Genomic DNA, 12,205 nt, shown 5'->3' with positions numbered 1-12,205 from the left:
TGCATGTATTGAGACGGTGTGTCTTGATATGGAAAAGTCTTTAAGTTAGTGCAAAGCAGTCACGAACAATGCAATTTTCTAGTTTCATTAGGTAAGCGTTACCTGCGATGCATTATATGTTATGGGCGGGGGGGGGGGGGGGAAGCCACCCTCTGCTAAGAAATGCATGAATAGTTCATTTATCTGCTGATCCATTTGGGGGCATTATGGAACTCAAAGCCCAGAACAATGGGCTCTATTTAACATTAAACAGGTTCTTAATAACCTGCTATTTCTCTCCACAGCTGCTGGAGGGTCCCCTCCTGCAAGCGCAGAGTTGCAGGAGCAGTTCCCGTGAAGTTGTAAGCTACTCCCCAGGACCAAGCGGCGTTAAATTTAGAAGTCATGCTGATCACCTGACTGTCGGCGAGCCCCGATTTAAGAAATTCCAAGTCTACCCTTGTCACCTCTATCTGTCTATATTTGCAGACGCAGCTCGCCGCCCGGCCTGGGGTCACCACCCGAACCTCCTGGAGACCTGCCCTGCGGAGGACGCCCTTCCAGCACCGGAGGGCTCGCCACTTGGGAGCGGCGGCGCCCAGTTGGCGCCCACCCCGGGACACACTGCAGTCAATGCCTGGCAGCGACTTCTCGCTTCGCCCTCAGCCTCCCCCATCGACCCTCTCTGGCCGACCTTTACGCCCAACTCGGGCGCGCTGCGAGCCTCGCGTCCTCGCCGTCCACGCGGGGCCCCACCCCTTCCCGGTTCCTGCCCGCGATCGGGTCGGAGGCGAGGGTAGGTCGATCTCCTGCCCGGAGCCGGCCGCCGGCTCCGCTTCTTCACTCCAGTTCTCCGGCGCTGAGCTGTGCGGCGCGGAGCCGGCGGCGGCGGAGCCGACCGAGGCGCGGGAGCCCGGGGACACACTCACGCACGCTCCGGAGGGCTGACCCCGGAGACGCGCGCGGCGCGGCGCGGGGGGCGGGGCGGGGGAGAGCGGCCCGGCGTGGAGGTGGGGGTCGCCCGGCCTTGGGGGTGGGCGCGCCGGCCCCCGGCCCTCCGCGTGCTCGCCTCCTGCCAGTCCTCGCCGCCACCACCTGGCGCAGGTCGGAAACCCCTCCTTGCCTTGGCTCCTCGGCGCCGGGGCGAGGGCAAAGGTGAGGGGTCGGCGCTTGGTCGGCGGGCGGGGATGGTAGGGCTCACGCGCACCTGGCCGTCCCCATTCCTGTCCGTTTCGCCCGGCCGTTCTTCCAGTAACTTTGTTCCGAAGGTTGGAGGGGAGGGGAGACGCCGAGGGGCCCCAGGAGAGGCTGCAAAGCACCGCGAATCTGGAGGCCCGACTGGAGAGCAAGTCCCCGGGCGGCCCCGGGGCTGGGCGCGCGGCTGGGAGGCGTCGCCGCCGCCGCCGCCGCCGCCGCCGCCGCCGGGATGCGCTCTGCTTAGCGGGGCTGCCGGGGGCGCCCGAAGGCCACCGCTCCAAGGACACGCGGCCCCCCGCGCCCCGCGCGCCCCGGCCCAGACGCCGCCAGCGCCGGAGCCGAGCGGGCGAGCGGAGCCGCGGGGAGCGCGGGCGAAGGGCGGCAGGAGGGAGGGCGCGCGGGAGGCGGCCCCTCCTCGGCGAGCCATGCGTGCCACGGGCAGCTGAGGAGCCGCCGGGCGCCGCTGCCAAGTCCCCGCTCCGCTTTTGTCTTGCCCTCCAGTGAATGGGAAGATGGAGATGGATGTTGAGGGAGTTTCTCCGCGCCCGGAGCCCATCCCCCGCTCCCAGGGGGCTGGCGGAGCCTGCCAGGCGCCGCCACAGCCGCCCCAGCCCCAGCCCCAGCCCCCGCCGCAGCCGCCGCAGCAACAGCAGCAGCAGCAGCAGCAGCAGCAGCAGCAGCAGCAGCAGCTGGCTCAGGATGAAGTGCCCGGCGAGAGTGCTGGCGTGGAGGACAGCGACGATCCCGAGGCGAGACCCAACAGCGAGAAAGGAGAGAGCAAGGTAGGTCCACAGTGTTGGAGCTGTGACACCTTTTGGACAAAACCGAGGATCTCTCGTAGTGGCTGTCACTTTAACCCCTCCGCTCCCCCCACCCCTTCCCTCGTTTGTGTGGCGGTGGAGGTTGCAGAGGTGGGGAAGGCGTGAGATCGAGGGGAGTCGGCGGGAGAGAGTGACTTTCCGAACTGGAAGGCGTGTGCCGGAGCCTGTCCTGGTTTCCGTATTCAGAGGTGTGTGCAGGGAAAAGTCTTCTGGTACTTGCGGTGTGATGCCCGGGGTAGAGCAGGGCACTTGGGGAGAGCCGTGTGGGGAGACCTCTGGTTGCCCACACAGTCTGACCAAGGCTTCTTGAGATGATGTAGGTCAAGGGGAAGCGTGTCTTCAGGAGCTGCCAAGTGGCTTCTGAGACTCCTTGGAGGGAGGTGACATCAAGCTTAAGATGGCAACAATGGGAGCAAAGTTTGGCTCCTTTGCAGAATGGAGAGCACTGCCTAACCCAGCTCTAAAGTCGAGGCCCTCCTCCTCCGCTGGCCCCCTCCTCGCTAGGAGGGCCAGGACCAGGTGCCTGGCAGCAGAGGAGCCCTGGAAATCTTTTGCAGCCCTGCTGTGTCATTGTAGACCAGGGGATAGCTACTTCTTACTGTGGCCGGGGGAGTTCTTCAAGTAATTGGATTCCAGTAAGAAATGGCTCAGATGCCATCATTCTCTCTGGTGCTGATGTTTCTTCTGGAGAAAATCGGAAAGTGAAGGAAACGGCATAGAAAACAACGCTCTGGTAATATGATTGGAGTGTATTTATTACAGCTTTGTCTCTGAGCCTATTTTTCCATTCACGCTTGGAGTTCTGTTTTGTGCAATGGAAGCTAGTGTTGTTTAGTTGTATCTGTGTCAAGCGTACACGTGTGGTTGTGAATACATTTGGAAACTGCCTGCTAATGTTGGGGAAGAGTTGGTGCAACAAATGAGAATAGTGGAACCAAAGAAGGGTCTGTCCGAACACTTTCTTACTTTGCATCACTTAAGGAAGCTACAACAAAATAGCTACTTGGGCTGGTTAGAAGAGAATTGCATGCGTTGAGTGCTTCCGTGAGTGCTCCTCCTACAAGATTACCTTGGTTTCTGTTGGACCTTTCCGAAGGTACTAGTGGATTAAACAAATACCCGAAACACACTGGGATCATGTGGAGTGTTGCTGTTCTGTATTTGGAGACAAGCTCACTTAACAAGTTGGTATTTGCAAATGTTCCAGATTGCCTTGCATTTTGAAACTGAGGTAAGGATTGACATTGTTGTTTATCTGCCCAAATCAGTATTGTAATTTAAATGGCAGTCGACCATGGAACTTGGAATCTGGGCGCACACTAGACCCAATTGGAGTGCCTTACGAATGCATACAGCATTTACATTGTAAAAACTATGATGAATTTTAATAGTCCACTATCCTCTGCTTTCCAGTGGCTCTTGATTTCATGAATATTTAATTCTGTCATGACTGCATATTTACTACTTTAAATGACTGTGTGCGCTCAGTTTTATGAAATAACCATAACTGAGCATTGTATTATCGAGGCAAACTTAAAGTCTCTTTTGCAGAATAGGTGTGGGGAATAATTAAAATACACAGCCGGTGCTGCCGTTTCCGTATTGTTGGTTCATATGCCCTGAGCATGAGAAATTCCTGCCATCAGCAAAAATCTGTGCTTATTTGTTTCCCTTTGATGCACCATGCAGACTGTCTAATGTTCTACCGTTTGTGAGGAATAAGGAAGGCAACGCACTACAGAATTACAGCAGGTGAAGACAGGCCTGAAAGCGGGTTGATTACATATCGTTAATTAGCATGTTCAGTTAATTGAGTATTCCACTGATGTGATTTGCTTTAGGTTTGTCTGCAATTTCTTGAGGTGGAAACAAGATACTACTTTTTTCCCTCCAGGTGTTTGCCTTAAAAAATTTGTGTTGCATCCTTCTCTTAAGCCAGAAATCAGCTGTTTTAACCCTTCGTTTGCCTCTGGCGCTCTCCCACTGGTTCTTCTGAGTTTGAGGTGTTTCAGACTTTAATAACTCTTTTTGTCTTTGATGGATGCTAAGGCAAGTTATCAACTGATTTTTCTTAGCAAATCCTGGTTTCATTAGTGGGAGGGCCTTTGGATGTCTGACCAAGTTATTCTACTAAAATATAAATGGAAGACAAAGTGGGATAAAGTGGAATGTGGTTTTACCAAGCTGCTTGGGGTGAAGCGGGGATATTCGCGTGATAGGATTTAAACACAGTAACGTACAAATATAATGCGGTGAACTATTGTGGTTTTTTTCACTTGTGAAAGTAATAAAATATGAATTTTGAATACTCTACTTTATCTTAAATCCTCCTCTAAGCAAGGGTACTGTAAATAGAATGTCAGTGGATATGACTCCTCTCTCCCTCAAATGAAGTGTCCAGGGAGTAATGGCATTTTTTTTCTTTTTTTCAGTTTCTGATTTGGGGCCATGATTTACTTTCTCATGAATTTACCCCAGTTGTCTTATTGGAGAAGAAATCAGAGCTTAGTGCCAGATCAGCTTGTCTCCTGAATTGCGAGTTTATGCTTATACATCCTCAGAAAGTCTCTGAAATAGGAGGAAAGGTTAGAAAACTGCATCAGTCAAAGGATTTTTTACACCGGAGTTTCATGATGTGACTGGCACTCTCTGTTCCTAGAATAACAATGCCTGATCCCTCTCTACCAACTACTCTTTGGAGAAATGTTTTAAAGCAGCTACATGCTATGTATGCTTTGATTGCATGAATTGGAGTAGACCCTAAATCGACCATTTATTTCTCCTCTGTGCTTTCACGCAGGTTTATGTTAAACCTTTACAAAACAGTTTCCTTTTCTTGCAGTGACATCCAAAGACAATGTGGTCTCTCCCTCTTGGGGACCTAGTGAGGTATTTTCTCACCCGTTATCTCAAGCACTTAGTCGTCGTGTCAGAATAGAGTTTCTCTAAACTGTACAAACCTCTTTTTTTCTGGTCTTGCAGATGGTCACGCCCTTGAGTAAGCGGCGTGACCTTCCCATCCTCGAAAGAGTTCCCGACCCTGGATCTGATCATCCCCAAAGGTTTCCTGCAGAGTTCTCTGTAGGCCTAAGATAGCCCATTAAGAAATGTGCCTTTTAAGACCCCTCTGAAGTGCTTTGCTTATGCCGAGTGGCTCTTGGATAGGTATTTCTGAAACTTTCTTTGGAAAAGTTAAAAGAAGAAAAAGTTCCTTGTGTTGAGGACCAGCACCTAGTAACTCACTCCATTTGTGTTATGTAGTTACTGGTACAGATGTGTGAATTCTTCGCCTGATCCCAGATGAGTGATGTAAATGATTCTTTCTTGTCTGCTTTAGCTTCATCTCATTCATGTATTCTCAGCTTTTCTCCCCTCGTCTTCCCGCCGTTCTCTCACACACAGACACGCATACCATTTACCGTGAAGCATATATTTATGGCCCAGATGCGAGGTATCATGATCAAGCGCTCTTTTTTGTTAAGTTCTCATTAAAGCTTTGGTTTGCAGAATATGTTTATTCTTGTGGTTTTGGACTAGAGAGACTCTGTGCTGCTGCCACCAATGATACTTCATTGATGAGCATGACTCAAGATTCTCATTTCAACTGCATTTCATCAGTGATGCTGTCTAAATCATCAGTCTTACAGAGGATGTGATGTTTATTTATTTTTGAGAGAGAGACAGAGTGTGAGTGGGGGAGGGGACAGAGAGAGAGAGAGAGAGAGAGAGAGAGACAGACAGACAGAATCTGAAGCAGGCTCCAGGTTCTGAGCTGTCAGCACAGAGCCGGATGCGGGGCTCGAACTCATGAACCGCGAGGTCATAACCTGAGCCGAAGTCAGACGCTCAACCGACTGAGCCACCCAGGCGCCCCATTTTTTAAAGCCTTTAATTTTGAAATAACTTCAGATTTATAGAAGAGTTGCAAACATAAGACAGAGAGTTCCCATATACCTCTTACCCAGCTTCCCCTCACGTTAACCTCCTTCTTAATCATGCTCTGTGTATCCCAATGAAGAAATTAACATGGATACAGTACTTAAGCTAAACTTGTCCAGTCAACTTTTGTTGAGTGAACGTGCCAGCATATTGATGTTCTTCATTTTATCCTTTTAATATTTTCTTTACACCTGAAAGGTGTTTGAGAGAGTATTTAAGAGCCAGGTTTAATTGGGGTTAACTATCCTCCCTTTTCTTCTGGTGGGCTGGAGCAGCTTGCAAAATACAAAGGTTGAGGTCCCCCGAGCTGTGCATTCTGAGGCAGTGAGCCCTATGGGAGTTACACCTTTGGCAAAGCTCTTGAGTGCTGTTAACTTATGGGGAGTGAGAGTCTTCTTTTTTTATTTTATCCTGAAAAACATTCCTGTGCCAGGTAAGATAGGGTTTGTCAGTACACAGAGGACAGCATAGTCTCAAGTGGCAAGTAGAGGAGAAAAGGCAATTGATAAAATCAAGACAGTTCACTTTGATGCCTAACCCCTTGGGTGTTTGTTTCTGGCGTGAAAAATAATGGAAGCCCTTTCATTTTTGTGTTGTATTAGCCGGGTGAACTCTGATTTCCAGCACAGAAGCGGAAACTTGCCCACGTTAGGAAGGATGTCATTGTGATCAAGTGTGTTGGCTTTCTGATTAAGAGAGAAATCAGAGGGGCGCCTGGGTGGCGCAGTCGGTTAAGCGTCCGACTTCAGCCAGGTCACGATCTCGCGGTCTGTGAGTTCGAGCCCCGCGTCAGGCTCTGGGCTGATGGCTCGGAGCCTGGAGCCTGGAGCCTGTTTCCGATTCTGTGTCTCCCTCTCTCTCTGCCCCTCCCCCGTTCATGCTCTGTCTCTCTCTGTCCCAAAAATAAATAAAAAACGTTGAAAAAAAAATTTAAAAAAAAAAATAAAAAAAAGAGAAATCAGAAAGACCTGCATTTGCTCTTGGCCCTTTTATTGCTCTTGACCTCAGTGAGATCCTGACCTTTCCAAATCTCAGTATGTTCATCTGTAAAGTAGGCATAATTAATTTTGTATGGCTTGAATGAGATAAGCTGTATACAGTTTGTAATTCAGTGCTTCATAGGTACTGACTGCTTGGTAATTGTGATTATTATTGTGATTATTATTGTTATTATTGTTCGTATTGTGATCCAGGGTTCTGAAAAGGAGAATGAGTTGGGGCTCCAAGTTCAACTAGAATTTTCAGTTTCGTAGAGGGTTGTGGGGCTGGAAATGATACAGGTATACTATTTTGGAATCAAAACAAGTTGGTGCTCATTAACCTGATTTTACCCTGGGGAGCCTTGAGGTCCTTTTCTGGTGGGCAGGAGGTTAGGAGAGAATTATCCTTAATCTTGACTTGTCAGTGGACCTCTCCTCACTTATCAGGAAAGTGAGGGAGGACCTGGATAGAAGGCCCCCACATCCCAGTCCAAGCCCCAGGGGTACACGCAATAATAAAATAAAATAATAAATAATAAGTAATTAATAAATAATGAGACAATAATAAAGCAAATGAATTGCCCTGCTTTTACACATTTATGGCTTCTTAGGAGAAGTAGGTGGCAAATTTTAAGACTTAAAAAAATGATTGAGCTAAAAAGTTGTATTTTTTAGGCCTCTCTGTTTGCAAGCAACAGAAACTGACTTTAATTTGAGCAAAAATGCATTTTATTGTAAGGTTGTAAGGTAATCGCAGAATCAAAGGAGAAATGATACACCTGGTTGTGAGAAACACTAAAGCCAGGGAATCTCAGAAGATCTATGTAGTAGAAGGTGATGAACGGTTTCTCAAGGGCACTGACACAAGAGGAATAAATTCCAGTCATCTTTTTGCCTTTCTGTCACTCTGCTCAAGAGCCAGAGTCCATGGCAAGGTTATCTAATTGACCTTGCTTGGACCAGGTAGCTGCGTCTTGGTCAGGGAAGTAGTGGGCATTACATTGCATGTTCTTGCGGTTTGTATTCTTTGGAAGGGGTACAGTTCAGGGTGGGGTGGGGGTGGGGAATCAAGGTGCTGTTGCCAGCGCAGGGAGACTGGGTATCAGGGGCAAAACACCTGGTATAACTCCCCTCCTGGAGAGGACAAGAAGGGAGTGGGAGGAGAGGGGGACAGAGGGGGAGGTATTAAGGGAGGGAGAGAAAAGAAAAAAGAGAAATGGAGGCAAAGAGAAGAGATGAGAACCAGATGGGCAGATACAGAGGCAGAAAAATACACAAGAACTTGGAATTTTCTTTTTTTTAGCATTTATTTCCTACCATTTGAAAACAGAGAATACAGAGGAAAATTAGGTATTCTATTGCTTGTGTATAGGTTAGTTTCCCCACTTATAAAATGAAATTAGTGACACATTTCACATCTGCTGAACAGATAATCTCAGGGTGAGTGTGATGGGGCTCTGATGTTTTAAAATACGGGTCTTCCATGGAACTCATGTCCATTAGAATGAAATACATTAACATTTTTTGTGTCTGCCCCTAAATTAAAGCAAGTTGGTTTCCTGCTCCAAGCCCTAATGCATTTTCTTTGACTTTGGAATCTACATGTCAGGATATTTCTGTTTTTTACATTGGACGTGACCTCCTACAGAGGGAGTCCTATAGGAGGAGCCACCATTTTCCTCATTTTTGGATGGCTGATGTTGGGGGTGAGCTGTTCATTCCTGCTCACACTCTCTTCCAGCACCATGCCTGGCACTTAGTGAGTGGGCCCTCAGTAAATAGCAGTTTACATCGAATGGTGCCTGGATGTGTCAGTCAACACTCGTTATACACCTCCTAGATGCTGGGATTACAGAATTGAAAGAGAAACCCACAGTGTCATGGAGGAGGCACACTTATGCGCAGATCATGATGCTGCATGTAGGACGTGAGGACCATCAGAGAGATGAGAACATAAGGAAATTCTTTACAAGTGGGGCCACTTCACACACTTTTTTGCAGCAAAGTGTTGACCTGTCTAACAGGCACTGGAAGTAGCCAGATGAAATGAGACTGGGCAATATGGAGATACTAGCTAATAAACGAATCCCGTATTCTTGGTTTGCTCTCCTGATAACCAAAGGTTCAAGTCAAGCCCCATTCGCAAAACCAGTGGCAGAGTTGACCCCGTCCATCCTCCCGTGCTTCGTCCTCCATCCGTTTCCCAGGATTGCATCCTCCTTCCCGGGTTAGACCCCTCGTATTTTACAATCTATTTGCTTTTAAAAGTAAGATTTCCTGGCATAATTTGCAGGTAGTAAAACTCACCCTTTAAAAAAACTTTTGTTTTTTTGTAACATTTATTCATTTTTAAGACACAGGGAGAGACAGAGCATGGTGGGGGAGGGCAGAGAGGGGGACACAGAATCCGAAGCAGGCTCCAGGCTCTGAGCTGTCAGCACAGAGCCGGACGCGGGGCTCGAACCCACGAAGGGGTTGACCTTCGTGGTCAACCTGAGCCGAAGTCGGACGCTTAACCAACCGAGCCACCCAGGAGCCCCAAAACTCACCCTTTCTAAGTGTACAGTTCAGTGACTTTTGACAGTTGTGAATACTTGTGTAAAGGCTACTTCAAACAGGATGTGGAACCTTTCCATCACCTCCAGAGACTTCTGTTGTGTCCCCCTGCAGACAGTTCCCTCACTCCACCCCAGCCTTTTCCAAAATTTCAAATACATAAAGTCCAATACTCTACAGTCTTTTGCACCAGACTTCTTTTGCTTAACAAAGTGTATTTGGTAGTCACTCGCTTTGACCTTTGTACCAGTAGGTTCCTTTTTCTCACTGCCTAGCATTTCATTGTGTAGAAACACCGCACATTGTGTATCCATTCACCTGTTGATGGATATTTGGGTTGTTTACAGATTTCGGGCTTTTATTAAGAAACAGTTTTTCGTGGACATACATTTTCATTTGTCCTGGGCAAACTCCTAGGGATGGGACTGCTGGATTGTAGGATAAGTGTATTTAGTTTTATAAGAAGCTGCCAGCGTGTTTTCAAATATAGCAAATGTACCGATCCAGCGTGCATTCCTGCTGTCAGTGCCTGAGAATTCCAGTTGCTCCCTAACATTGTCAACACTTGGTATTGTCAGCATTTTTAATTTTAGTCATTCTAGTAGGTACGTAATGATACTTTGCTGTGGCCTTAATTTGTGCTTCCCTAATGACAAGTGATGTTGAACATCTTACGTGCCTGTTGCCATCCATCTGTATTTTTCTTTGGGGAAAAGTCTGTTCAAATTTTTGACGGGTTTTCAAAAAAATTGGGTTGGTTGTATTCTTATTATTGATACAGCCTATTATTGTCACATAGGTTTAGAGTTCAGAAACCCTGGTGGAAGTTTGAGGAGATTACAAAGAAAGGAAATTTTGAGTTTCCTTTCTTGGGGGTTTTTGGCGAACTAACATTTATGGGGTGTTTTTCATGTGCCAGTCATGGAGTGAGGTAGATTCACATTGGGTGATCTCATTTTATGCTCCACGGTAATCCTGTGAACTAACTATTATTAGTCCTGAGGTCACACAGCTAGTATATGGCAGAGGAAGAATTTAAATTTAAGTCTGGCGGACTCTTTCTCTTTCCACTTCATCTGATGTGACTCCAGGCCTGTTCTCCACAATTTACTGGTTAGGTTCCCAGCCCAGACTGCTTTCTCTGCTCTGGGTGTTTTAAAAGCAGCCCTTAGGTGAAATAACACTGCTGGCATTGACATGCAAATCAGGACATTGAGCTTAAGGCAAAAAGAGTGCTCCCAGTTTTTTTTCAGTCCTGAAAAAACCCTATCCACTTCATAAGGTAGAAAGGTGAGAATTCTCCAGAGAGGTAGAAGGTTTGAGGTATGCATTTACATTTTAGTACCCAAAGATGTCCATCTCACTCAGCTAAATTGTGGTGCTGTGGTTACCCACAGGGCTAGGGTAGGACTAACCCCTGGGAGTCAGATCCCCGCTCAGACCCCAGTTTTGACCCTGCAAGCTCTGAGGACTTTGGGCAAACCACATGAACACTGGTTTGAATCCTCTTATCAGTTAAGGTGATTGGTAAGTCCCTAGTTATTACCACATCTGAGTGTTACGAGGATTGAATTGCCTGGAGAGTGACCACGCATTCGCTCCCAGGACAGTTGGTCACTCTGGTTACAGGACACATGTATGAGTTGGTGGACCATTGCAGACTCTCGGGATATGAGAGCTGTCACTGTTGAAAGTGCTTTGGGGCATTCAATCCATGAAGTCTGAAAATGACTCATTCTATTTCAGAACTAATGAGGCCCCGTGAATGATTCCAGGTTCTCCAGATTGACTTAAAAAATAGTTGAAAACAAGACTCTGCATTTGAATTGGACGAATGTCATAACTTTTCTGAATAAGTGGCTATAGAACTTTCCAAAGCAGCTCTTTATGGCCTCCCACTCTGAAGTAAGTGTGTTTTAGGAAGTTGCTGAGAAGGTCTCCCTGGCTAGAGAAGAAGAGGCTCTTTGCGGGGGGGGGGGGGGGGGGGGGGGGCTTCACCAGCAGGACAAAAACCTCAATAAAAATTGTTTTTAAAAATGCATGGTTGGAAACTTCTAGAGGAGAACACAGGCAGTAACTTCTTTGACGTTGGCCATAGCAAATTGTTTCTAGATATGCCTCCTGAGGCAAGGGAACCAAAAGCAAAAATAAACTACTGGTACTACATCAAAATAAAAAGCTTGTGCACAGCAAAGGAAACAAATCAACAAGTCTAAAAGGCAGCCTGTAGAATGGGAGAAGATATTTGCAAATGACATATTCCATAAAGGTTAGGATCCAAAATATATAGAAAACGTATAAAACTCAACACCCCAAAAATGAATAATCCAATTACAAAATGAGCAGAAAACATGAATAGACATTTTTCCAAAGAAGACATAGATAGCTAATAGACACATGAAAAGATGCTCAACATCAGTTATCATGAGGGAAATGCAAATCAGAACTACAGCGAGATATCGTCTTATACCTGCAAATGGCCCAAATCGAAAACACAAGACACAAACAGGTGTTGGTGAGAATGTGGAGATAGGGGAACCCTATTGCACTGTTGGTCAGAATGCAAACTGGTACAGCTGCTCTGGAAAACAGCATGGAGACTGTTAAAAAGAACTACAATTCTACAATTGTACAACTAGGTATTTACCCGAGGAATACAAAAAATACTCATTGAAAGGAATACATGCATCCTAATGTTTATAGTAGCATTACCTACAATAGACAAATTATGGA

The 12,205-nt window shown here is 47.1% G+C and overlaps 1 protein-coding gene and 1 long non-coding RNA gene across 9 annotated transcripts in view; both read left to right on the top strand.

Annotated features, from left to right (window-relative positions):
* The first annotated feature begins 340 nt into the window (after positions 1 to 340).
* RBMS3 (RNA binding motif single stranded interacting protein 3) overlaps positions 341 to 12,205 on the top strand; it is a 1,338,119-nt gene continuing 1,326,254 nt past the window's right edge. For 2 of the 8 annotated variants that reach the window (XM_058729655.1, XM_058729654.1), the window contains exons 1-2: positions 341 to 775; positions 1,678 to 1,958. In XM_058729655.1, coding sequence (XP_058585638.1) covers positions 613 to 775; positions 1,678 to 1,958 — 444 coding nt within the window. In that variant the 5' untranslated portion in view covers positions 341 to 612. Of the gene's footprint in view, positions 776 to 1,044; positions 1,135 to 1,677; positions 1,959 to 12,205 lie in introns of those variants that run through there. The other 6 variants (XM_058729650.1, XM_058729649.1, XM_058729653.1 and 3 more) reach the window with 5 other exon arrangements.
* LOC131511708 (uncharacterized) overlaps positions 1,971 to 12,205 on the top strand; it is a 162,160-nt gene continuing 151,925 nt past the window's right edge. Inside the window, exon 1 of the long non-coding RNA XR_009261683.1 lies at positions 1,971 to 2,730. This is a non-coding gene — a long non-coding RNA (uncharacterized LOC131511708). The remainder of the gene's footprint in view (positions 2,731 to 12,205) is intronic.

Source organism: Neofelis nebulosa, chromosome 5 (genome assembly GCF_028018385.1).
Source record: "Neofelis nebulosa isolate mNeoNeb1 chromosome 5, mNeoNeb1.pri, whole genome shotgun sequence".
NCBI classification, from domain to species: domain Eukaryota; kingdom Metazoa; phylum Chordata; class Mammalia; order Carnivora; family Felidae; genus Neofelis; species Neofelis nebulosa.
This window is presented reverse-complemented; position numbering and strand designations above follow the sequence as displayed.